The sequence below is a fragment of the Bos indicus x Bos taurus genome, chromosome 3, assembly GCF_003369695.1.
Source record: "Bos indicus x Bos taurus breed Angus x Brahman F1 hybrid chromosome 3, Bos_hybrid_MaternalHap_v2.0, whole genome shotgun sequence".
Taxonomy (NCBI): domain Eukaryota; kingdom Metazoa; phylum Chordata; class Mammalia; order Artiodactyla; family Bovidae; genus Bos; species Bos indicus x Bos taurus.
Genome location: NC_040078.1, coordinates 48844575 through 48872269, shown reverse-complemented (window position 1 = coordinate 48872269; position 27695 = coordinate 48844575). Strand labels below are relative to the sequence as shown.

Sequence of the window (27695 nt, the reverse complement as noted above, 5' to 3'; positions counted from 1 at the left end):
GGCCCCAGCGGGGGCGCGCGCAGGGTCGTGGCGGGGCCAGCGGGGCCCTCACACTTCAGCGGGCTACACGGGCAAGTCGGGAGTCGCACCGCGCGGTGGTTTAGGCGAGCGGCGAAGAGCCCCGGCCTCGGGGGAGGTGCGAGGGGACTCGCGAGGACCGCCGGGTGCACCCGAGCGGCTCCGGGTGCGCGCGGGGGCCGGGGGCCGCTCAGGATGGCGCACAGGGCGAAGTCCGTGGCGCCCGGAGGCTGCCGCGGGGCGGCGCTGCGCCCCTTCTCGCCGGTCAGCCGCCGGGCCCCGAGCCGGCCGGCCGCGGGCTCAGCGAGGGCTCCCAGTGCGCGGCCCCCGGCGCGAAGGGCAACATGCAGTGCCTCGGAGCGGAGCACCTGGTAAGGCCCGCACCTGGCCCCAGGGGAGGGATCGCGCGCGGGGAAGGCTCGGGCCCCTCCACGCACCTGCCCCGCGGGGACGCTTCCGCCTCCCGGGATCCCGCGGACCGACCTCCCGCCCCTGTGCCGCCGCGTTCCGGGGGCACCTAGCGGGGTAGACCTCGGACCCACTCGGCTGCTGGGGCGGAGGCTCGGGAGAGGCTGGCCTCCAGGCGCCAACTTGGGGCTGCCTCTAGGTGCGCCTCCAGGTAAGGACTCGGCGGCTGGGAACTTATCCGCTCCGCACACAGCAGGTGTTGCAAAGGCTTCGCGAACGCTTCAGGCGGCCACGTTTTAAAAAAAAAAAAAAGTTACTTTGAACAGTCTTCGAGTAAGTTTGGGCTCATTTTCTAGCTCGGGACCTAAATATATGATTATCCTCTTTTCCTAAACACTCTTCCTTCTTTTTCTGGAAGGATTCCGCAGAAAGAATCCCCACGCAAAGACAGTGGCGACCTCAGATTTATAGGAAATGCACAGATACGGCATGGTTGTTCCTGTTCTTTCTCTTCTGGACTGGTTTGGTAAGTGTGGGTGCCTGGCAGGGAAGAGGCCAGAGTGTGGGGTGTGTGTGTGTGTGTGTGTGTCCCGAAATAGCTGTGCCCCAAATATAAATCGCGTCCCTGGGCGGGGGTGAAGTGAGGTGGGGGTGAGGGTTCCAGGTGGTACCAGGTAACAGGTTGTGTCGCGGCTAGAGACGTTTGCCACAGAGCAAACAGCAGTTCTCAGAAGTACCAGTCAGGTATCTCTTAACCTTTTAGGCTCAGTAGATTGGAGAGGTGGGCTTATTACTATGGGCCACTTCTAACACAAGACGCCATTAGGAAATGAGAACCACCGTCTGCAGTGGGATTGCCATTCAATAGGCCTCTTAGTACCAGCCCACTGAGGGGGAAGTTCTTTTACCATCTGGTCTCAGTCCCCCGAATAAAATGTTCCTCTCACAAAGGGATATCCAGGTAAGCCTAGAAATAAATTCCTCTTACTTTAGCTGAGTGTAACATGCTCTTGGAATGTTGTGTTTAGCAGCTAATAGGTAAACAAGCCTTTGCTATAAACCCTCTAGTTGGATAGGTAATAAGGTTTTTGCCCACTCTAGTTACCAGGTGTGTGTGATTGCTGATAGACCTTCCATTTTAGTTCTGGAAGAGTCTCTTGGAAGCTGAACCTTGATGCTTTTATAACTTATTTTACAGTTGTATGTAACAGCAGAAAAAGGCTCACTCGAGTTCTTAAAAGATCATGTTCATGAAATCATCCATTTCAGATGGAGGCATGCTGTTTCTTCATGGTAAATGATTTTAAAGCCTGACGGTGGCTACCACGTAATTACCTTTGTTGAAAAGACTTAAATTTGAATAAACCCTAAAATATGAATCTCTTTCCAAGCTAGAAAGGCATTTACTCACTTGACTTACCGACTGGTTTCACACAGATAGGTGAATAATAGGCACAGTGGAAGGCTGGACCTTAAAGGCATAATCAAATGTTCTGTGTTGCCTCTATAATGACCCTTGGAGCTCTTCTCTAGGAGTTGGGAAAAACTATAACACCTCCTCTTAAACTTTCCACAGATGCTGGTGTTTCTTTCTGGGTCTGCTGTTGTATAAATGCAGGGAGCAGCTGTTCTGCCAGTTCCTGGCTACTTTGAACTTGGACTGTTAATGATCTTCCCTAGCCTCTCCACAGCTCAAACCCAGTGCCTAACTATCAAACCTTCAGCCAGCAGTTGTCTGGGGAAAGGATTTATAGATGGCCCATCACAGCCCAGAGAACTAAGAACCATCCGAGAGGTGGCACAAAGCTGGAAATGGCTTCAAATTTACATATCATTTGCAAAATAAATCTGAAAACTTCAATGTACCCATGTTCTCTTTGCTATATTAAATTTGAGTAATGATAGTTCTTCCTTAGGTGACTAGCTTTTATATCTTTTGCAATATTTTTTTAAACCACAGCCAAGAGGGCAAGGATGTTATTCTGCCTCTGCCGTTCGGCTTTCTGGTCTTTGTTATGACATCCTGACCAGGAACACAGCCCATGCTGGGTGGAATTATTGATGGTGCTGTCCTGAGCTGGGGCTGAACAAAGGAGGTTTGGGGTGAGGGACCAGAATTATGAACCGGGACAGTCTATTGCAAACAGAATGAGTGCCAGCCTTTCTTTATATGTGCATAGACAGAACAGAACCCGCTCAGTTCTGGGCCATCTCTGCCTGTGCTCCCTCCCCAGTGTCCTCTCCCACCTTGCCTTTTCTTACTCTTCCACCAAGACTCCTTTTTCCATATCTTCCCACAATTGACTGAAACCTCCTTGATAGCTCCACCGTAATTGGTATACCCACCTACTGTTTGGAATTGCAATTGTGTGTTTGAAGTTGAAAGAAAATTTTAATGGTTTAATGTGGTAGTGTGACAGGGACTCAGGATTATCCAAACCTCCCTCCAGCCACCAGCCCCTCCCACCAAAAAAACCCTTCGCCTCCTGGGCAGGAGCTCCCCTTTATTATTAGACCTCTGCTGATCTGGGTGGAAGACCAGGACCCCTGTCCTCGCTCTAAGTCTAAAACCAATCAGAATCTGACCACACTCCGAAAGGAAGAGCAGGAAGGGGACCAACTGAGGACTCGGTCAGCCGACAGTGCCAGCCACAGGGGCACACACCCACCCCCCACCTGAAGCCTGAGAGTAAAGGCTGAGGGACCTGTCCGCGTGCACAGGTGACGCACTCGTCCTGGAGTCTGACCTCAAGGTTGAGGAGGTGCTGGTAGAACAGGTGTGGCAGAGGCCCTCCTTCCCTGGGACATCAGAAGGTTCTCAGCCCTGAGCCCTGCCCATCTTCTAGGCTGAGTTCCCTGGGGGCTCGATTTTGTTTCCATACCCCTTAGTGGGCACTTTAAGACTGTTATTTTGATTCCTGAATTAGTAATGAATGTAAAGTATCTGACACGTAATTGACTTTGGGAATATGTACTTTTGGAACATCTGGTACCACAGTTATTTTTTCCAAATATTGAATGGTATTTTCTGTATTACAGATTGAGAAATTTATGGTACTAAGCTTATATTATGGGAAGATACAGATTCAATCTGAGTAGAGGGCCCATCAATGCATATTAAGGGACTAGTCACTTGAGCTGAAATTTTAAATATTCCACATTCATTACAAAATTGGACAAAAGTGACTACAGATTGCATGATGTTCTTGTCCAGCAAAATTCCTGAGATTCCTTCTGTATTTTAAGCACTTATGCCAAAGCACCATTCTCTCACTTGTTACAGACAGTATTTTGGTATTTTTCAACTGTGTTGCTTCTACCCCTGAAGATCAGAGTCCCCTAAATACAAGATAAAAATCAAAGTGGAAGAGGAAGTAGGAGGAGAGAGAGGTGGAAGGGAGGAAAGGTGCATGGCTGGATAGAACCTCAGGGAAAGAAGCAGAGCCCCAGTGCCTTAGATAAAACAAGGGGCAAACGTTTGAGTTATCCTGGTGATCTTAGGCAAAAAGAGAAAATGACAGACTCTTGGGGAAGAAGGGGAGAAGGCAGAGAGGAATCTGCTTCAGAGTTTTAGAATAGTGTCCCTCCGTAACCTGTTAAAGCAAGTACTAGAGAAGCAGCACCCTCATCGGCGGTCCTCAACCTTATTGGCACCAGGAACTGGTTTCATGGAAAACAGTGTTTCCACGGACAGGGATGGAGATGGTTAGGGGATGATGCAAGCATAGTATATTTATTGTGCACCTTATTTCTCTTATTACATCAGCTCCGTCACAGGTCATCAGGCATTAGATCATGGAGGCTGGGGACCCCTAATTGATCTGACTTGCTGGTGTCACTGCTGAAGGAGGGAAGTGCATTCGTGCTGGGGAGATTTGATTTTACCAGGTTCCATTTTATATCAGCATTCAAGGATGTGGGGGGCTGCTTTCCAGCCCTTTGGCCAGGCTTTCACGTGCCACTTGGGTTTTGCCAGGTGTTCATCATGGGCTACTCAGTGGCGGCTGGAGCCACAGGAAGACTCCTCTTCGGCTACGACAGCTTTGGGAATGTGTGTGGCAAGAAGAACTCCCCAGTAGAAGGGGCTCCTCTTTCAGGGCAGGATATGACTCAAAAAAAGTAAGTGTTGAAGTAAGTCCTCAACCTACAGAGGGGCTAGGTTTCACAACTTCGTATAAATTAGTCATTTTGAGCCTGGAAACTGTTTTCCTGCTCAAAACTCTATCAACCCAACTCATAAAAGGAAATTTTGAAGTGGTAGTAAGGACACAGGTTTTAGTACCAGCCAGTCCCAAGTTCAAATTCAATCCTTGCTGCTTTTCAGCTGTGTGACCTTGAGCAGGGTACTTAACTTCTCTGAGCTGAATTTTTAGCTTTTAAAACCAGTTATTATACCTATCTCATAAGGCTGTTTTCAGGATCCACTGAGACACTGTATGAGCTAAGGCTTAATAAGTGTTAATTGTCACTATTATTATCCATTATGTGTGTGTGTGTGTGTGTGTGTGCTTAGTCATGCAGTCGTGTCTAACTCTTTGCAGCCCCATGAACTGTAATCCACAAGGCTCATCTGTTCGTGGAGTTTTCCAGGCAAGAATACTGGAGCAGGTTGCCATTTCCTCTTCCAGGGGATCTTCCCAACCCAGGGATTGAACTTGCATCTCTTAAAGTCTGCTGCATTGGAAGGCAGATTCTTTAGCACTAGCACCACCTAGGAAGCATTATTATCTACAATGTATCAGAATCATGTTACTAACTATACACCAAACACAGTATTGTTTCTATGTGGAATACCTCTCAGTCCCACCTGGGGATGCTGAGAACCTGTGTCCCACTCCCTCCCCAGCCTACACGCTCAGCTGTGTGGCTCTGTGGTGCCTACTCTTATACCCCAGACTCCAAAAGGGAAACCAAAAGGGGAGAGAAGAGACAGGAATCCCCCAAGGGGAGAGAAATCCCTGGCCTTGATTTTCTAAGATGGGTAAGGCCTTATAATAACTTCAAGACTTGATAATCAAAAGCAGCTCCTAGGAAAGACATCTTAAGTGTGTAAGGTCCTGGGTATAAGTTTGGAGTCACCAAATACAGATCCCAGAGCAGGCCTCTTCTACCCCTGAATGTTGCTTTCGAGTAAGGGGCTTTGGATTGCTGGAAATGGATTGCCCCGGGGCCATTTCCCCCCACATTTGTGGGTGTCATTCACAAAGAACACAGGGAGGATGGGGCTTCCCAGATACACCTGTGCTTCTCTTTGGACACTATTCATAGTGCAGTGCTGGAAATAGTCATCCTCTTTGAAATGAAAAGTATATATTTTATTAATAGCCAAAAGGTAGAAGCAACCAAGTGTCCAGCAGATGAATAGTAAACAAAATGTATGTACATATAATGGGATATTTTTTAGCCTTTTTAAGGAAAGAAATTCTGACACATGCTACAACATAGATAAATCTTGAGGATATTATGATAAGTGACATAAGTCAATCGCAAAAAGATAAATATTTTGATTGCACTTATATGAGCTGTCTAGAGTAGTCACATTCATAGAGACTGAAAGTATAATGGTGGTTGCCAAGATTTGGGGATGATGAATTATTATTAGTGGGTACAGAGCTTATTTTACAAGATGAAAAGATTCTTGTGGGACGGTGGGTGGGGTGGGTGGTAGTGATGGTTGTACAACAATGTGAATGTAGTTCATGCCACTGCACACATAAAATCTTTAAGATGGTAAAATTTCATGTGTATTTTACTGCAATTTTTAAAACTTAATAAAATAAGTAGAATAAAGTGTATAGTTATCATACACTTGAGAAATCTGCTCCCCCATCTCCTGTTACACCACCCCCCCAACCCCAGTTGAGGGAAAAGAAGCTTCTGGGAACCCTTCTCCAGGTCTCTATGCTGGGGGGACTGCCTACAGGGCTCTTGACCTGACATTGCTCTGATCTCAGCAGCCCGGATAAGTGTAGGGCATGGGTCTGGGAGCTGCCGCTGCCTGCCCTCACGTGACCTCGTTAATGGCAACAAGCAGTTTTGTTCTTGTGCCCAGTGGCTGGGCAGCTGCAGCAGGAAGGGTCTCGAGTTTCCTGGCTCAAACTGGGAGGCGGGGGAGGGGTAAGCCTTTAATTCACAGCCTCGGCCTCCTCCTCTCCCCTTCTCACTTCCCTGGGTTGAGCTGTTCTCTGAGATATAGTTGAATACACTATGCTTTCTGTGGACGTCACAAGTCATTCATGCACTGGCCTCACCTAGCAAAGCCGGGGTAGTGTTATCAGTCCTTTCTGTTTCTCAGCGACTTCCTCGGAGAATGCCCTAGTGTTATCAGCATCCCAGAAAATGCTGAATCTGAAAGAGGGAAGTTTTGTTAACATTTGAATACAGCTCCCAAACTGTACAACTCCATAGATGACCCCAGGTGGGCATAATACTTGTTAAATTATGCAGGAAGTATTTGATGATGAAAGTTGGCCTTAATTATTCCCATGTTTGATAGCGTGTGGGTATCATTTAAGTCCCACAATTAAACTCAACGACAGGAAATGCTCTACGACATTCTCCTTCTGTTTCATCTACCTCCTAGGCACGTGTTTTTTATGAATTCCTGCAACCTGGAAGTCAAGGATGTGAGGCTCAGTTCCACCGTTCTCTGTGTATCCAGTTGTCCTGAAGAGCAGCTTGATACCCTGGAAGAGGTCCAGCTCTTTGCAAACACCAGTGGTGGGTACCAAAGGATGGGGCCTCTATTCCCCCTAAGGCTGGGGATCGTGGCAGGGTAACCTGTATAGACATAGATGAGATCATCTGCCTTGCCTCTGCTTCTCTGCGAAGTGGGAAATTGTCCTTCCTTGTGGGTGCCTCTCCTTGTGTAGAAAGGGCCATAAACATTTTCTCCTGAGCTTAATTGCATTCAGGTTTATCTGGAATTCATCTGAAACCCTAGCTGTTCTCTGCTCACTGCCAGGGTCTGGTCTGCTGTTGAAAGTGGGAGGAAACAGCAGACATTGAGGGCCTGAAGGCAGGGTCAGACGGAGGTCAGAGAAGTGCGCTTGGCAGGTCGAGTCCTAGAGAGGCACCCACAGGCTTCAGGTTGAATTGCCGACAAGTATGTTCTTTCATTAAAATATTTGGGCTGTGGGTAGTTTCACTGACCAGTGGGACAGTTGTACGTTGTTGCAAAAGCACTTATGTAACTTGCTCTGAGCCTGCTTTTCAGATTTATATTTTAAGGATTAAACAAGCAAAGGGAAGTAAGAAATTCGAGGCAGCCCACTGCAAATTTCATCTGCCTGAGAAGTGGGGTGCCAGATTTTTAAAAATTATTTGCAAGACTGGGTTAAAAATATCAAGCCTATATAATAAATCATCTTCAAATCATTTTGTTACCAATCATTTTATAACTTTTGAATTTGGCATTTTGGGGAGAGGAAAGGAGAGAACCTGATTTGATCTTAACTGGATGCTTATTGTTTTTGTCTCTAGGACACCCAGAGACCTGTTTTCTAAATCTGAGTGGTTTATTCTATCTTTTCCAAAGTTGGGTAAAATGACTATGGTTTCTTTACTAGCTCCCCTAAAGAGATAAGTACAATGTAGGAAAATGGTATAGGCTGTGTGTTTTCTGCTTCCAGGGTCCTTCCTGTGTGTTTATAATTTGAATTCCTTCAACTACACCCAGATTCCAAATGCAGACTTGCTGTGCCCCAGGCTACCAGTTCCCCCAAGGTAAGAGCTTTCAAACGTTTTCCTTATCCATTAACAAAACTTATTGGGTACTTGGTGAGAGTCTCTTACTCTTCTCCATAAGAAGCAGGCCTTGGGGGGCAAGGCCAGATGGTCAACACACCTTTTTTCTCAGTGAGAATAGAAAACAGGTCCTTCTCGAGAACATCACTCAGCAAGCTGCTTTCACAGTCTTATTCATCCCTATCGACTAGGGCAATCCCTGGCACAGAGGAGGGCTCCTGTAATTAAAGCTCTCAGGGTGAAGCAGTAGTTGCCCTGCCGTGATTAATGGCTCACATGTGAGCCATGGAGAAGGCTGAGGGGGGAAATGCAATTAATTACCACCACCACCATCGGGATGCTGAGAGGTACTGAAGGAGGACTTGGGTTTATTTTGCATTACCATTCTTTTGAAAATTATATGTTTACAGTGAATGAGACCTTTGTGCAAAATCCCTTCAAGATAATCACAATTTAAGTAGAACCAAGGCATTATGCCAGCTCCCTCGGATAATGTTCATCAATTGTGGTCAGGATTCCCGGTAAGAAATGTATTACATCACAACTCCAGTATACACATATCTTCATACATACTGATGTATATGGAAACAAACAAAGTCTCACAAAACAAGACTTCTTCCTTACTAATAGTTCCTAGTCTGTTTCAGTTTTTTAAAAAGTAATATATTTTATAATCTTCTAACAGCTTGAAAAATGCTGAGATAGCAGGTTCTAAGACAAATGAGTAGATTTTAACCGAACAGGGGGAAGAATATAGGTAACCGTCCTTGTGTCCTTTTCCAAAATACTTTGTGTTATAAGGAATTGAAAGAGGAGAGAATTATTTCCAGAGGAGAATACCTGTAATACCTTATTTTTAAAAATCTGATTTCTTATTAGATGTCATAAACATATCTCAATGAAACATAACTAAATCCAGAAAAAACTAACATATTCCAGTAACTCAAACAAAAATGATTTAATATATGGAGAGAAGGTTTTTTTCAACTTTATACCCTTTGCCCACATCTCCCCTTCCACCCCCACCCTGTGGGTACTGCATTCTGTTCTCTGCTTCTGTGAGATAAACTATTTTAAATTCCACATATAAATGAGGTCATGCAGTGTTTGTCTTTTGAGAAGGATTTTTTAAAGAACACTATTTGTGTTCTGGGCCTGAAGAAGGAATTGAAAGCGAATAGAATATTTAAGGCTGTAATTTAACCATAGTTGAATAAAGCCTCCTCCTACTATCAATGGGATGATTACTGTAATTCCCTGGGAAGCTTATATCTTGATATTGGTGATAATAACAAACATTTATTGAGTCTGATGCTTGCCCAAAAATTACCATATACTTTTCTAAGCTCTTAACCTGTGTTAATGTACTGGGACCTCATAAAACTTGTGTGTTGTAGATATTTCCATCCCTATTTTATGGCTGAGAAAGCTGTTGCAGAGGCAGGTTGAAGTTATACAAGTGGAAGAGCTGGCATTCAAACCCAGACTGCATCCACATTGGTTCCTGTAACTCTAAGCAAACAGGTCTTTGTTGGTTGTATTTTGTCTGGCAAATAGCCTAAAGGGCTCACAGCAAGCTGGGGAGGGGATGGCGGGGTTGGTCCTGTACCTGTGTCCCCGGAACACCATCTTTTCTACGTCCCAAGCCAGTCTTAGTCCTTTCACCCCTTAAGTGCAGACCTTTCCAACGCTTAGCTTTTCAAGTGAAGACAAAACTGCTGATGACTGGTTTTTCTTGGATGGAGTTAGGGAGATAAAAAGTAGCCTTGAGGGCTCCATTTCCTTTTCCTACACAAGCAAGTAGTTGTTTTAAGATGGAAATTATCATATTTTATCATGGAAGAGCAGTGCCAAGAGTGAAAAGCTTGAAAACATGAGAAGTGTGACCATACAGCCAAAGAACGTTTTCTAAATACTTCTCTCTGACTAAACCAATTGTTTCTTCTTTCTGGGTTGATCATGTGAGGTATAACATACCCTTTTAGAGCAATGACTGAGTATTGAGAAGGTTTGTATACCTAGGAACAAGCTGCTAAGAGCAGTGAAAAAATACTGCAGATAACAAGCAAGCATATCTTTTTCCTTTTGGTGTCCAATGTAATATTGTATTTTGAGTCCCCACCCCCCATTAGATTTTAGATTTAAAATCTAAAAGGCTTGGGTTTTTCCCTCTAGTAAATTCTATTTCTAGCCTCTCACATAGGAGCCTGTGCATGTCACTGCATTGTTTGCTTGAATAAATTCCATGTATAGGGTCATCTAAATACACAATCAGCTTTCTAGATAGTTCCCTGTGTATTTGAGTGGCTTTCCTGGTTGGGGAGGAAAAACAGAAGCAGGGAAAAAACCAGCGTTTGTGGACCAATAGACACACCCCCTGCCCCAGCCAATGACGTACTCATTAATATGCATCTGGCTGGTCCGCAACCTACCAGGGATGATCCACACTTTACATGCCTCCCTCCATCATTCTCAGAACTAAGATGGAATCAGCATAGGGCAATTAAATGCCTAAAAAGCACAATAGTTAACAAGCCACGTTGTCAAAATTAGGGTCTTATGGAGAATTCTGTTTGGGGAAAAACAAATAAAATGACATGAAATCTTTATCTGATCTTATTTTTTGAAAACACTAAATAAAAATTCAGAAAGCATTTTCTTTCAAAACAATTCAGATTCTTTGGTGTTAAGACTGTTTAGTAACAGAAAAGAAAAAAATTCAAAATTTAAACACTGGAAAGCAGGAGTTAAAATTTATATGTGGTAAGATATACATACTGCTATATATGCCCTAGGTCCCAAGGGTTGCAAAGAGTCAGATGTGACTTAGCAAATGAAGAACAATGTGGTAAGAAAATTAATTGAAAAACAACAAATGATAAGAACTGAGGTAGCAGGGAACAAGATTAATATACTGAAATCTGTAGCATTCATATGTTTTTTGAGAAGTCTGCTTTTATCACAGCAAGAAAAAGTATATACAAAAAAATGCCTAGAAATTAACAAGACCGTATAAGAACCACAGGATGAAAGCTTACATGTGTTTCTGAGGTACAAAGTAATCTTGAACAAATAGGAAGATAGAATGGCTTCTTGATGGTATGGCTCAACTTGATAAAAATGTTACTTCCCTCTACAGTATTTAAGATGTTATTTCTAAGTTGAAAAATACAGGTTTATCATTGATTAAAATAAATATAATAGAATTTTTTCAGTAGCTAGATAAGCTGATTTGAATGTCTGTAAGGAAAAAAATTCTCTTAAATGACCATGAAAAATCTGAAGAAAACAATGAAGGAAAACCAGTCCTTCCAGTTTTTAAAACATAATGTTTAATAATTGAAATACTGTGGTACTAGTTCATACGTAGAAAGGTCAGTGAAAGATATTATATAATCCAAGAATAGGAATTCTTACAAGAATTTAGTACATGATAAAAAATGGCATCTCAAATCAGTGACAGAAACTTGGACTATTCAACAAGTGGTATTGGGACAGCTGGGTAGGAATCCAGAGGGAAAAACTGGATCTATACCTCATGGCTTATATGGATAAATTCCAAATAGATTAAAGATCATAACTTACAAAGTGAAATCAGGAAGTACTAGAAGACAGGGGAGAATTCTCTTATAACCTGGAAGTAAAGAAGGCTTCTCACTATGACTTAAAATTCAGGAGACATAAAACTAAAAAGTCAGTAAATTTGGCTACATTAAAAAGAAACATTTCTGCATGACAAAATAGTAGAAGCAAAATTAACAGGCAGATAAGTTACAATTCATATAAAAAAAGATTGATCTCTAATTTATGAAAGGTCTTACTAATCAACTTTTAAAACACCAGTATCACAATATAAAACTGAAAATGAGAATATGAATAGATGCTTCAAAGAAAAGTGCTGGTGCTGCTAAGTCGCTTCAGTCGTGTCCGACTCTGTGCGACCCCATAGACGGCAGCCCACCAGGCTCCCCGTCCCTGGGATTCTCCAGGCAAGAACACTGGAGTGGGCTGCCATTTCCTTTTCCAATACATGAAAGTGAAAAGTGAAAGGGAAGTGGCTCAGTCGTGTCCGACTCCCAGCGACCCCATGGACTGTAGCCCACCAGGCTCCTCCATTCATGGGATTTTCCAGGCAAGAGTACTAGAGTGGGGTGCCATTGCCTTGCAGTATTTTTTAAAGATACTAAAAAAGACTGAACCTCCATTATGATAGGGAAAATTCCATTTAAGACTCTGATGTTTTCACCTCATAGACTCAGTTCAGTTGCTTAGTCATGTCTGACTCTTTGTGACACCATGGACTGCTGCACACCAGGCTTAGACTGGCAACAGGTTTTTGTTTTTGTTTTTAAAAAAGCACCCTTTGCAAAAGGGTAGGGAAATAGGCACTTTTATACAATCCTGAAGCAGGATTCTAAGGAGGGTAATTCATCAGTATTCATCAGTCATTAATGTATAATACACACATTCATTAATATGGTTGATTTACAGTATTGTGTTAGTTTCAGGTGTACAGCATAGTGATTCCGTTGTTTTTTTTTTCTGATTATAGCTTATTTCAAAATATTGAAAATAATGACTGGTATAATATAGTAAATTCTTGTTGCTTATCTATTTTATGTGGAGTAGTTTTTATCTGTTAACCCCATACTCCCTCCCTCTTCCCTTTGGTAGTCACAAGTTTGTTTTCTATGTCTGTGCATCTGTTTCTGTTTTGTATACAGATTCACCTGCATTACTTTTTAGATTCTGCATTATAAATGATATAATATTTGTTTTTATCTGCCTGGCTTACTTTACTAAATATAACGTTCTCTGAGCCTCTCCATGTTGCTGCAAATGGGAATATTTCATTCTTTCTCATGATTGAATAATATTCCATTATATGCATATACAACATTATCCATTCATCTATTGATGGACATGGGTTGCTTCCATGACTTGGTTATTATAAATAGTGCTGCTATGAACACTGAAGTGCCTCTGTCTTTTCAAATTAGAGTTTTCATTTTTTTATGGCATGTACCCAGGAGTGGTATTGCTGGATCATATGATAGCACTGTTTCTAGTTTTTTAAAGGAATCTCCATACTGTGTTCTCTAGAGGCTGCACCAATTTATATTTCCACCAATGGTTTACAAAGTGGTGTAAAAGGAACATAAGTGCTCCCCTGTTGGGTGTATATATATATCAATGAGTATAATATCCTCTTCTTGTATTGATCCCCTTTTCATCATTTAATGCTCTTCTTTATCTTCCTTTATGGCCTTTATTTTACCTCTTCTTTCCTCTTGTTTTCATTTGCATTAAATTTTTCCATACCCTCACTTTCAGTATGTGTGTGCCTTTTGCCCTGAAGTGAACCTCTTGTAGGCAGCATATTGTAGATTCTTGTTTCTTTTATCCAGTCTACCATGCTGTGTCTTTTGTTTGGAGCCTTTGGCCCATTGACATGTAAAGTAATAATTGATAAGTATGTACTTACTGCCATTTTTAACCATCTTTTTCAAGTTCCTTTAATTTTGTGTTTATTATTTGTAAATATTTACTTATTTTTTTGGCTGTCCTGGGTCCTGGTTGTAGAATGCGGAATCTTTGAACTTTGTCGCAGCATATGGGATCTTTTAGTTTCAGCATGTGAAATCTAGTTCCCTGACCAGGGATCAAACCCGGGCCGCCTGCACTGGGAGTGCAGTCTTAGCCACTGGACCAACAGGGGAGTTGCCTTCCTGCCATTTTAATCTTTGTTTTCTAGTTGTTTTGTAGTTCCTCTTTGCTTTTTTCTTCTTTTTATTTTTCCTTTTGTGATTTGATGAATCTCTGTTGTAGTATGTTTGAATTCCTTTCCTTTTGTTTTTTGTGAACATAGTCTATATTTTTGATTTATGGTTGCCATGAAGTTCAAGCATATTAACTCACGACTGTATCTACTCGTTTTAAACTAGCAATCATTAAGGTCAAACACATTGTAAAAGATTTACATTTTTATACTCCTTTCCCTCACGTTGTGTTTTCTTGATGTTGTATTTTGTATCTTCATGTTTATCGTTTTACTATTTGTGCTTTGCTTAGTCATTTAGTTGTATCCGACTCTTTGCAGCCCCATGAACTGTAGTGTGCCAGTCTCCTCTATCCATGGGATTCTCCAGTGGGTTGCCATGCCCTCCTCTAGGGGATCTTCCCCACCCAGGAATCGAACCAAGGTCTCCTGTATTGCAGGCAGATTCTTCATCAGTTAAGCTATCAGGGAAGCCCTCTTTTACTATTTAATGTAGTTATAATTTTTTTTTACATTTTTTAATTGTTGTTTAGTCTATATACTGGCTATGTATAAGTCTATGTATTTAAGTGATCTTCAATCCTTTTATGATTAGCCTTTCCTATTATAATTTTTCCCTTTCCTATAGATTCTTGCTACCTTTCTGTTTAGAGAAGACTCTTCAATATTTCTTTCAGGGTAGGTTTAATATTGCTGAATTCTTTTTGCTTTTGCAAATTCTTTTTGCTTTTGTCTGGGAAATTCTTTATCTCTCCTTCTAAGTGATGATCATGTTGGATAGAGCATCCTAGGTTCCAAGTTTTTTCCTTTTAGGATTTTGAATTTATCTTGCCACTCCCTTCTGGCCTGCCGTTTCTATAGAGAAATCAACTGATAGCTTAAAGGAGATTCCCTTGTAACTGACTCTTTGTTTTTCTCTCACTACCTTTGGAATCCTCTTTATCTTTAACATTTGCCATCTTAATTATGAGATGTCTTGGTGTGAATATGCATGGGTTCTTATTGTTTGGGACCCTCTGGGCTTCCTATACCTGAATATATGTTCCCTTCTTTAGGTTTGGGAATTTTTCAGCTATAATTTCTTCAAATACATTTTCAACAACCCACCACCTTCTCCTTCTGGAATGTCTATTTTGTGTAGGTTGGCACATTTCACATTATCCCATAGGTATTGTATGTTGCTTTCATTTGTTTTCATTTGTATGTCCACCTGCTGTTCTAACTGGATGATTGCCATCATGCTATCTTCCAGATCACTTATTTATTCTTCTATAACATTTATTCTGCTATTAATTACCTCTAGGTTGGTTTTTATCTTGGCAGTTGAATTGTCCTTTTTTGATCAGTTCATCTTTATAGTTTCTAGTTCCTTGTTTGGAGAAGGCAATGGCACCCCACTCCAGTACTCTTGCCTGGAAAATCCCATGGATGGAGGAGCCTGGTAGGCTGTAGTCCATGGGGTCGCTAAGAGTCGGGCACGACTGAGCGACTTCACTTTCATGCATTGGAGAAGGAACTGGCAACCCACTCCATTGTTCTTGCCTAGAGAATCCCAGGGACAGAGGAGCCTAGTGGGCTGCTGTCCATGGGGTCGCACAGAGTCGGACACGACTGAAGCGACTTAGCAGCAGCAGCAGCAGCAGCAGCAGTTCCTTGTTACAATGATCTCTGTTTCTGTCAATAATCTTTCTTAATTCAGTTAGCATTTTTATGCCACCTTTTTGAACTTGGGGTCTAGTGGATTAGAAAGGCCTGTTTAATTATTCATTATTTGTTCTTTCGGGGGATTTCTCTTGTTCATTTAATTGGGAGTAGTTCCGCTGCCTTTTTATTCTATTTAACTTTCTTTTTCTTTATAAATTTAGGAGAAACAATTATCTACTATGGTCTTGAAGAGAAGTTTTTATGTGGGGGCATCCCTGTGTAGCCTCTGCATGTCCAATGTCTTTGGTGTAAGTTGCTGGTTTCCATATGGCTGCCAGCCAGGTCTTTCCTCAGAGTTTGCTGGTCATTTTGCCCTTCATGGGGAGGGTTGTTTCTAGAACCTGTGCAGGATATGAGGTGGGGCTTCCCTTTTGCTCCGTGGCTGCTGTCACTCTGTTAGGAGCAGTGTCAGCTCCTCAGCTGTTGAATTAGAAACCCTAAAGGTCAGGATCAGTGAGGCTGCATTGCCCTTGAGAGTGTGCCCCTGCCCCTACGGAGGTGATTGCTGAAGCAAGTGCGGCCTCTGTGGTCACAAAGGACCTACGGGCCCCCTGGCTCTGCTTGGAAGCAGCCCAAGGTCACATCCCTCTCTCTGTTGTGTTCGTCCCAGATCTAATGCAAGGCTGTGGCGTGGAGTGGGCTGGGGCTAGGGGTCGGATGTTGTGGCTGCACAAGTTTATGTGGCTGGCGCCGCCCCCCCCGCCAGGATCTATGCTGCCTCTGTGCCAGTCTTCTCCAGGACCTGTCTGCCCCAGATCCAGGGCGAGGCTGTGGTGTGATGTGGGCGAAGCTGAGGAGCTCTCACTGGGAGAGGACTTGCTACTTCTGAATGCACTGACAATGGTCATCGCTGCCCCACCCAGACCACATTCCAGGCCCTCTGGACTCTTTCTGTGTAGCTAGATGAGTCCCAGGGCCTGTCTGCCCAGCCCTTGGCCTCTATGTACTTTTGTGGCACCTCCCTGTGCTCACCCTGCCAATGGCCAATGTGGTTGCACTCGCCCCATGCATGACTAGACAGTATCCTGCGTGGCTTCACCTGGATCACACCACAGGTGCTCTGGTCTGTTTCTGCATAGTTGAACTGAATCTGTGCCCTGATCTCGCACCAGGCTGTGGTTTGGAGTGAGCAGGGCCAGGGTGTTTGCCCTTTCTGAGTGCGGCGAGGTGGCAGCCACCAGTGCATGGCTCTCTCCACCCTGATTGTCAGCAAGCCAGCATGCACACACTCTGTGCAAGTGGAATCTAGGCTTCTCTAGTCCTTCTGTCTGTCTCTGCAGATTTTCTAGCAGTCAAGGGGGCTAGTCTCCTCCACACAGGAGTCCAGGATGTTGATGCCCAGATTGTGGCTTGACAGCTTGCTTTTCAGGGGCACAGGTCCCAATGCGATGCCTTTTTGTCCCAGCCAGTTACATGGAACCACTTTTTCTTGCAGGTTTGGTTGTATAGGAGTTCTTCTGCTGGTTTCCAGTTAGTTTTCTAAGAGAATTGTTCCACATGTAGATGTATTTTTGATGTGTTTGTGGGGGTGGGATGTGTTCCACATTCTCTTGATCCCACTCCCTACTTCTCACAGGGGACTATCTAGCCATTTTGAAGCTACATACTACAGCTGATTATAAGAGGACCTAGGATCAGTGATTCTCCAGTAGCAATAAACATACCCAATGTCCAGAGCTTTGTTTCTAAGTACTGTTCTCCAGAAGGTCTGATTTTAGGCCTTGAATGAGAGAAATACCAGATAAGCCTGGCATCATCTTGTCAAATTAGAAAGTAAGGAAGTGCTTAAGGGGAAAAAAAGGGATTGGCCATGTCAAAAGGACACAGGGGCCAACCTGAAATACCTCCCAGTGGACAAAGATGGAACAATTTGAGCAACTGACTAAATAACAATCATACTGGATTATAACCCAAAGAATATATATCCATGAGTCCATACTTACGTAAATAAGAGACTAAGTAATAAAGGGGAGGAAAGGGATAAATCTTTACAGAGGGATCTCTGATAATGTGTGTTGATATTCATCCTCCAGGATGTGGAAGTTAATTTCCTTCCTCTTGAGAGCAGGCTGGACTCACTTTTAAGAACAGAGTGTAGAAAGAGAAAAAATACTCACATTCCAGTGGAGAAATCTGGCAGGGCCCAGCCACCTTAACTGAGTGATTGTGGTCTAATTCAGCAGTGAAGTCAGGCTGCTGCCATGTCCCCAATGTAGTCCTCTGAGAGCACCCCCCCTCGGTGACGTTCTTCCCCTAAACCCGTTCAGCTCAGTTGTGTCTGACTCTCTGTGACCACATGGACTGCAGCACACCAGGCCTCCCCATCCATCACCAACTCTCGGAGTTTACTCAAACTCATGTCCATTGAGTTGGTGATGCCATCCAACCATCTCATCCTCTGTCATCCCCTTCTCTTCCCGTCTTCAATCTTTCCCAGCATCAGGGTCTTTTCCAATGAGTCAGCTTTTCACATCAGGTGGCCAAAGTATTGGAGTTACAGCTTTAACATCAGTCCTTCCAATGAATATTCAAGACAGATTTCCTTTAGGATAGACTGGTTGGATCTCCTTACAGTCCAGGGGACTCTCAAGAGTCTTCTCCAACACCACAGTTGAAAAATACCAATTCTTTGGCACTCAGCTTTCTTTATACTCCCAACTCTCAAATCCATATATGACTACTGGAAAAATCATAGCCTTGACTAGATGGACCTTTGTTGCAAAGTAATGTCTCTGCTTTCTAATATGCTGTCTAGGTTGGTCATAACTTTTCTTCCAAGGAGGAAGTGTCTTTTAATTTCGTGGCTGCAGTCACCATCTGCAGTGATTTTGGAGCCCCAAAAAATAAAGTCAGCCACTGTTTCCACTGTTTCCCTATCTATTTGCCATGAAATGATGGGACCGGCTGCCATGATATTAGTTTTCTGAATGCTAAGCTTTAAGTTAACTTTTCACTCCTCTCTTTCATTTTTATCAAGAGGCTTTTTAGTTCTTCGCTTTCTGCCATAAGGGTGGTGTCATTTGCATATCTGAGGTTATTGACATTTCTCCTGGCAATCTTGATTCCAGCTTGTGCTTCTTCCACCCCAGCATTTCTCATGATATACTCTGCATATAAGTAAAATAAGCATGGTGACAATATACAGCCTGACATACTCCTGTCCCAATTTGAAACTAGTCTGTTGTTCCATGTCCAGTTCTGACTGTTGCTTCCTGACCTGCATACAGATTTCTCAAGAGGCAGGTCAGGTGGCCTGGTATTCCCATCTCTTGAATTTCCACAGTTTGTTTTGATCCACACAGTCAAAGGCTTTGACATAGTCAATAAAGCAGAAATAGATGTTTGCTATTCTTTGGAACTCTGTATTCAGATGCTTATATCTTTCCTTTTCTCCTTTGCTTTTCACTTCTCTTCTTTTCAAAGCTATTTGTAAGGCCTCCCCAGACAGCCATTTTGCTTTTTTGCACTTCTTTTTCTTGGGGATGGTCTTGATCCCTGTCTCCTGTACAATGTCACAAACCTCATTCCATAGTTCATCAGGCACTCTATCTATCAGATCTAGGCCCTTAAATCTATTTCTCACTTCCACTGTATAATCATAAAGGATTTGATTTAGGTCATACCTGAATGGTCTAGTGGTTTTCCCTACTTTCTTCAATTTAAATCTGAATTTGACAATAAGGAGTTCATGATCTGAGTCACAGTCAGCTCCTGGTCTTGTTTTTGCTGACTGTATAGAGCTTCTCCATCTTTGACTGCAAAGAATATAATCAGTCTGATTTTGGCGTTGACCATCTGATGATGTCCTTGTGTAGAGTCTTCTCTTGTGTTGTTGGAAGAGGGACTTTGTTATGACCAGTGTGTTCTCTTGAAAAAACTATTAGCCTTCGCCCTGCTTCATTCCGTATTCCAAGGCCAAATTTGCCTGTTAGTCCAGGTGTTTCTTGATTCCTACTTTTGCATTCCAGACTCCTATAATGAAAAGGACATCTTTTTTGGGTGTTAGTTCTAGAAGGTCTTGTGGTCTTCATAGAACCATTCAACTTCAGCTTCTTCAGCATTACTGGTTGCAGCATAGACTTGGATTACCGTGATATTGAATGGTTTGCCTTGGAAATGAACAGAGATCATTCTGTCGTTTGGGAGATTGCATCCAAGTACTGCATTTCAGACTCTCTTGTTGACTATGATGGCTACTCCATTTCTTCTAAGGGATTCTTGCCCACAATAGTAGATATAATGGTCATCTGAGTTAAATTCCCCCATTCCAGTCCATTTTTGCTCGCTGATTCCTAACATGTCGATGTTCACTCTTGCCATCTCCTGTTTGACCACTTCCAATTTGCCTTGATTCATGGACCTGACATTCCAGGTTCCTATGCAATATTGCTCTTTACAGCATCAGACCTTGCTTCCATCATCAGTTGCATCCACAGCTGGGTGTTGTTTTTGCTTTGGCTCTGTCTCTTTATTCTTTCTGGAGTTATTTCTCCACTGATCTCCAGTAGCATACTGGGCACCTACCGACCTGGGGAGTTCCTCTGTCAGTATCCTATCTTTTTGCCTTTTCATACTGTTCATGGGGTTCTCAAGGCAAGAATACTGAGGTAGTTTGCCATTCCCTTCTCCAGTGGACCACTTTCTGTCAGACCTCTCCACCACGACCCATCCGTCTTGGGTGGCCCTACATAGCGTGGCTCATAGTTTCATTGAGTTAGACAAGGCTGTGGTCCATGTGATTAGATTGGTTGGTTTTCTGTGATTGTGGTTTTCAGTGTTTCTGCCTTCTGATGGAGAAGGATAAGAGGCTTATGGAAGCTTCCATAAGCCTGACTGAGGGGGAAACTGAGTCTTATTCTGATGGGCAGGGCCATGCTCAGTAAATCTTTAATCCAATTTTCTGTAGCTGTGTTCCTCTCTGCTATTTACCTGGGGCCCAACCATGGTGGAAATAATGAAGATAATGGTGACCTCCTTCGAAAGATCCCATGCATGTACTGCTACACTCAGTGCTCCCAACCCTATACCAGGCCACCTCCCTAAACCTGTAACTGCATCTAATCATGAGAGAACATGAGGGTCATTCTTCAGCTTGCAGGACATTTTATAAAATACCTGACCATGAATCTTCAAAAGTGTCAAGGTAATGACAAATAGGGAAAAACTAAGAAATTGTCCCGGACCAAGGGAGACACAACAAATAAATGCACTGTGGTAGGGTGGTGGTGAGGAGATACCCCTCGTCCAAGGTAAGGAGCAATGGCTGTGCTTCGCTGGAGCAGCCGTAAAGAGATACCCTACACCCAAGGTAAGAGAAACCCAAGTAAGATGGTAGGTGTTGCAAGAGGGCATCAGAGGGCAGACACACTGAAACCATACTCACAAAAAACTAGTCAATCTAATCACACTAGGACCACAGCCATGTCTAACTCAATGAAACTAAGCCATGCCTGTGGGGCAACCCAAGATGGGCGAGTCATAGTGGAGAGATCTGACAAAATGTGGTTCACTGGAGAAGGGAATGTCAAACGACCTCAGTATTCTTGCCTTGAGAACCCCATGAACAGTATGAAAAGGCAAAATGATAGGATACTGACAGAGGAACTCCCCAGGTCAGTAGGTGCCCAATATGCTACTGGAGATCAGTGGAGAAATAACTCCAGAAAGAATAAAGAGACAGAGCCAAAGCAAAAACAACACCCAGCTGTGGATGTGACTGGTGGTAGAAGCAAGGTCCAATGCTGTAAAGAGCAATATTGCATAGGAACCTGGAATGTCAGGTCCATGAATCAAGGCAAATTGGAAGTGGTCAAACAGGAGATGGCAAGAGTGAACGTCGACATTCTAGGAATCAGAGAGCTAAAATGGACTGGAATGGGTGAATTTAACTCAGATGACCATTATATCTACTACTGCGGGCAGGAATCACTCAGAAGAAATGGAGTAGCCATCTGGTCAACAAAAGAGTCCGAAATGCAGTACTTGGATGCAATCTCAAAAATGACAGAATGATCTCTGTTCATTTCCAAAGCAAACCATTCAATATCACAGTAATCCAAGTCTATGCCCCAACCAGTAACACTGAAGAAGCTGAAGTTGAACGGTTCTATGAAGACCACAAGACCTTCTAGAACTAACACCCAAAAAAGATGTCCTTTTCATTATAGGGGACTGGAATGCAAAAGTAGGAAGTCAAGAAACACCTGGAGTAACAGGCAAATTTGGCCTTGGAATACGGAATGAAGCAGGGCAAAGACAAGTTTTGCCAAGAAAATGCACTGGTCATAACAAACACCCTCTTCCAACAACACAAGAGAAGACTCTACACGTGGACATCACCAGATGGTCAACACCAAAATCAGATTGATTATATTCTTTGCAGCCAAAGATGGAGAAGCTCTATACAGTCAGCAAAAGCAAGACCGGGAGCTGACTATGGCTCAGACCATGAACTCCTTATTGCCAAATTCAGACTGAAATTGAAGAAAGTAGGGAAAACCACTAGACCATTCAGGTATGACCTAAATCAAATCCCTTATGATTATACAGTGGAAGTGAGAAATAGATTTAAGGGCCTAGATCTGATAGATAGAGTGCCTGATGAACTATGGAATGAGGTTAGTGACATTGTACAGGAGACAGGGATCAAGACCATCCCCATGGAAAAGAAGTGCAAAAAAGCAAAATGGCTGTCTGGGGAGGCCTTACAAATAGCTTTGAAAAGCAGAGAAGCAAAAAGCAAAGGAGAAAAGGAAAGATATAAGCATCTAAATGCAGAGTTCCAAAGAATAGCAAGAAGAGATAAGAAAGCCTTTTTCAGTGATCAATGCAAAGAAATAGAGGAAAACAACAGAATGGGAAAGACTAGAGATCTCTTCAAGAAAATCAGAGATACCAAAGGAACATTTCATGCAAAGATGGGCTCGATAAAGGACAGAAATGGTATGGACCTAACAGAAGCAGAAGATATTAAGAAGAGATGGCAAGAATACACAGAAGAGCTGTACAAAAAAGATCTTCACGACCCAGATAATCACAATGGTGTGATCACTGACCTAGAGCCAGACATCCTGGAATGTGAAGTCAAGTGGGCCTTAGGAAGCATCACTACAAACAAAGCTAGTGGAGGTGATAGAATTCCAATTGAGCTATTCCAAATCCTGAAAGATGATGCTGTGAAAGTGCTGCACTCAATATGCCAGCACATTTGGAAAACTCAGCAGTGGCCACAGGACTGGAAATGGTCAGTTTTCATTCCAATCCCAAAGAAAGGCAATGCCAAAGAACGCTCAAACTACCGCACAATTGCACTCATCTCACGTGCTAGTAAAGTAATGCTCAAAATTCTCCAAGCCAGGCTTCAGCAATATGTGAACCGTGAACTTCCTGATGTTCAAGGTGGTTTTAGAAAAGGCAGAGGAACCAGAGATCAAATTGCCAACATCCACTGGATCATGGAAAAAGCAAGAGAGTTCCAGAAAAACATCTGTTTCTGTTTTATTGAGTATGCCAAAGCCTTTGACTGTGTGGATCACAATAAACTGGAAAATTCTTCAAGAGATGGGAATACCAGACCACCTGACCTGCCTCTTGAGAAATTTGTATGCAGGTCAGGAAGCAACAGTTAGAACTGGACATGGAACAACAGACTTGTTCCAAATAGGAAAAGGAGCTCGTCAAGGCTGTATATTGTCACCCTGCTTATTTAACTTATATGCAGAGTACATCATGAGAAACGCTGGACTGGAAGAAACACAAGCTGGAATCAAGATTGCCAGGAGAAATATCAATAACCTCAGATATGCAGACGACACCACCCTTATGGCAGAAAGTGAAGAGGAACTCAAAAGCCTCTTGATGAAAGTGAAAGTGGAGAGTGAAAAAGTTGGCTTAAAGCTCAACGTTCAGAAAACAAAGATCATGGCATCCAGTCCCATCACTTCATGGGAAATAGATGGGGAAACAGTGGAAACAGTGTCAGACTTTATTTTGGGGGGCTCCAAAATCACTGCAGATGGTGACTGCAGCCATGAAATTAACAGATGCTTACTCCTTGAAAGGAAAGTTATGACCAACCTAGATAGCATATTCAAAAGCAGAGACATTACTTTGCCAACAAAGGTTCGTCTAGTCAAGGCTATGGTTTTTCCTGTGGTCATGTATGGATGTGAGAGTTGGACTGGGAAGAAGGCTGAGCACCGAAGAATTGATGCTTTTGAACTGTGATGTTGGAGAAGACTCTTGAGAGTCCCTTGGACTGCAAGGAGATCCAACCAGTCCATTCTGAAGGAGATCAGCCCTGGGATTTCTTTGGAAGGAATGCTGCTAAAGCTGAAACTCCAGTACTTTGGCCACCTCATGCGAAGGGTTGACTCATTGGAAAAGACTCTGATGCTGGGAGGGATTGGGGGCAAGAGGAGAAGGGGACGACACAGGATGAGATGGCTGGGTGGCATCACTGACTCGATGGATGTGAGTCTGGGTGAACTCTGGGAGTCGGTAATGGACAGGGAGGCCTGGCGTGCTTCGATTCATGGGGTCGCAAAGAGTCGAACATGACTGAGCGACTGATCTGATCTGATGCTGGAACAGAAAAAGTAATTGGTGGAAAATGGTGATCCAAATAAAGGCTGTGGTTTAGTATATAATGTAGTACCAGCATTGATTTCTTAATTTTCACAAATGTACTGTGGTTATGTTGGATGTTACACAAGGTGGAGGTGAGGGAAGGTATGTGGGAGCTCTCTGTACCTTTTTTGTGATTTTTCAGTAATGCTAAAGATATTCCAGAATGAAAGTTTCTATTTTAAAATGCTTTACTGTTCTCCAGCCTCAAATACTCTTATAATGTGTTGTTATTGTTTAGTCATTGAGTCGTGTCCAACTCTTTTGCGACCCCATGGACTGTAGCTTGCCAGGCTCCACTGACCATGGAATTCTTCAGCCAAGAATACTGGAGTTGGTTGCAGTTTCCTTCTCTAGGAGATTTTCCTGACCCAGGGATCAAACCTGAGTCCCCTGCCTTAGCAGGCAGATTCTTTACCACTGAGCCACCAGGAAAGCCCCTTATAATGTGTAGGTAAAAGATTTATGAGAGTAACAGTTTTATTTCCTACCTCTTTTTTGAAAATCCCAGCTTGGTGGGGTCTGGTATCTCATTTAGGGATGTAATTTTTACTATTTTTGACACTCAGCTGCAGACTGCTATTTAAATTTCCTGTTATGTTCATATATGCTAACAAATATCTCTATGGTGATGTACAAGAAACTAAAACCTAATGGCCTGTGGACAAATGTACTTCAGTGGCTCAAGGAGAAGAAAGAGCAATTTCTTACGGTTTATTCTGATATACTTCTGGAATCTGAGCCATGTCAATGTATCACATCTGTAAAATTTTTAATTTAAAAAAATGGCTTGGTTGTATTACTCTTGAATCAATATTTGATGACTCAGGAACTGTTTTTCTACTCTTGTGCCTCCTGAGAAAGATCCTTCTGTATGTTCTATGTTGAGATTCATTGGGTGTTTTGAAGCCATTTTTCCTTCATAATGCTGTAATGTCATTTGCATTTAGGTTCCCTGCCGGGGTCCTGCCCCGGCTGATCCAGGGTATTCGAAGCGGGGACGGCGTCGGCGACCTATTTATTTAAATATTTTATCAAAGATATAAAGAGTAATAGAATAAGGATAGCTCAGTAGGAAAATTCAGTGGAGAAAAGAGGCTGAGTAGCTTGGTTTACACGGGAGACCAAAAAAACTTCAAGACAAGAAGTTTGCACCACTTACGTAGGCCGCAGGCGTCCTTCCGTTCTCCCGAAGGAGAGGAGACACTGAGGCCTCCCCGGTTGGATCTTAGAAGCCCAGGCATAATTAGTAAGCATGGTGGGTTCCGTGCTCCAGATGGAGACTCAGCCAGAGTGAAAGAGAGAGAGACATGGGGAGACCAGTATTTCGAGAAACTGATCCCAATTCTTTATTTTCCATGGTCTACTTTTATACACTGAGATGTTATGCAAAAGTCACGTGGGGTCAGCAGTCCTGACTTTTATCAAAGTCAGGTGCTTCATACAAATATATACAGAGGTCTTAGGGGTGTTACATCATCTTCTGGCCAGGGGGGCCTGCTGACAATTTATGACCCTCTCCTTGTGACAACGGTCAGTCAACCAGGACACTTATTTCTCCAGGGGTGATTATTTTTAAAACAGACACCACCCAAATAGAGTTACATTCCTATAGGGTGAGGGTGTAGTGGGTTTTAGTTAAGGAAAGAATTTACTTAGCCTAAGGTATAACGTGATTAATATCAAAGGTTAATACTTATTTCTTCTATATATTCATTAATGTGTGTAAGGGCAGGGGATGTGGAGACTTAGCAACAAACATTGGCTCAACAAATGAAAAACCCTTCACCAATACAATTTCTAATCAGCCCATTATACTTATACTAATAGTTTTCTAACTTTTCTAAGGAACCTGTTTTTAGAAGGTTTAAAGCATCTCATGTCTCTCATGGTTGGGAGGCTGTGAGCAATCACATGTGGCCGAACAAGCCTGTCAGGCAGGCTAGAGAACCTTCAGAGGAGTTTGTAGGTTAAAACACTCTTATCACGCCCAGGAATTATTATTAACTGGAGCTCTAGGTTAACTCCTTCTCCGAAAGAGGTCGTGGGGTACAGCCCCCCTTAAAGTCAGAGATATAGGTGAGAGCACAAAGTAGTAAAATAGGCAGGCTCTGGTAATGGGGGTAGATGCTCGAGGAGTTCCAGGGGGACTCCTGAGGCTCGATCCCGCCTTTGCGTATGTCAAGCCTCCTTCCTCATGACCTTTGTCACGGGCGGAGTACCTCACTCTGGCCCCCAACAGTTCCCCTTGCTTCATCTTCACACATTTCACAAAATATTCGGTAACTGCCTAATACTTTAGCAATTTGTCAGATAATTAGGGACTTCATGGGTTGGGATTATTTCCACTCTTTGGGGCCCACAGAAGGAAAGAAGAGCGCGATGCTGTGAAGATATTTGTGGGTACATTAAATTCATTAGGAGGAACATTCCTGGGCATTTTTCCATTTCAGGAAGGGCTCTAAAAGAGGTCAGCTTTCTCAACTACCTAAGACAGGTACCACCCACAGTTTCACTCATATATTTATCACTCATTTCTAAAGCACTCATTCTGTTCATAACAAAACTCTCAAGCTTTATATGTCTTCATAAAGAGGATAGAAATAAAGCTTGTGGTTTCATTAGTACACCTTCTGACTGAGCCAGTCTTTAGCTGTAAAAGTTCCCTAAAGAAATGTGATTCTTGTGTTGGAGTTGGTTGTTGTTATCCAGGAAGGGCCAAGATATGAGACTCAGCAATGTCACTCCCCGAGTTTAGGCTTTGGGTGTCTGTGGGTCCCTATAATCAGTTTCCCAGCCAGGCATTAGCTAAACACTGACAGCACAGATGCTTGGCTTTGTAAGGTGTACATTGCAAACAGGGCTTTAACCTTCTTTTTATTACTTTAGATCTTATACATTTTGGTTGCTGAGAATTTTAAATAAGTATCTTTTTTAAGATAAATGAAATCAACATCTTTGCCACTTATTCTATCTTTTCTTTTTAGCAAGTCTTTTCCCTTGTTTAATCGATGCATCCCTCAAACTCCTGAGTGTTATTCTCTGTTTGCATCTGTTCTGATCAATGATGTGGACTCCCTCCATCGAATTCTAAGTGGAATAATGTCAGGAAGAGACACAGTCCTCGGCCTCTGTATCCTCGCCTTTGGTAATTTTTCATTAATTTTTCTTCAGTGACTATTTATACCAAAATTTCTAGCACTTATGTGTGCTGTACAATGAAAAACTTCACTTCATGTCTTTTCTTTGTAGATATTGTCAGTGTTTCAAGTTCAAGTGGGGGAGGGGTAGTAAGACTGGGAAAAGGCCAGCTGATCCTGCCTAGAGGCCTCACTAGGTGGAGGTTGCCTTAGACATTGATGATGTTCCAGGGTCTGCTCCTCAGCTCTGCCTGAAGATGGATGTGCAGAGCACA

At 43.0% G+C, this 27695-nt stretch overlaps 1 protein-coding gene across 4 annotated transcripts in view; it reads left to right on the top strand.

Moving 5' to 3' along the window:
- The first annotated feature begins 282 nt into the window (after positions 1-282).
- SLC44A3 (solute carrier family 44 member 3) overlaps positions 283-27695 on the top strand; it is an 86237-nt gene continuing 58824 nt past the window's right edge. For 2 of the 4 annotated variants that reach the window (XM_027536444.1, XM_027536445.1), the window contains exons 1-6: positions 283-389; positions 845-952; positions 4403-4545; positions 7010-7146; positions 8058-8151; positions 27268-27428. In XM_027536444.1, the coding sequence (XP_027392245.1) occupies positions 363-389; positions 845-952; positions 4403-4545; positions 7010-7146; positions 8058-8151; positions 27268-27428 (670 nt within the window). In that variant the 5' untranslated portion in view covers positions 283-362. Of the gene's footprint in view, positions 390-526; positions 638-668; positions 760-844; positions 953-4402; positions 4546-7009; positions 7147-8057; positions 8152-27267; positions 27429-27695 lie in introns of those variants that run through there. The other 2 variants (XM_027536446.1, XM_027536447.1) reach the window with 2 other exon arrangements.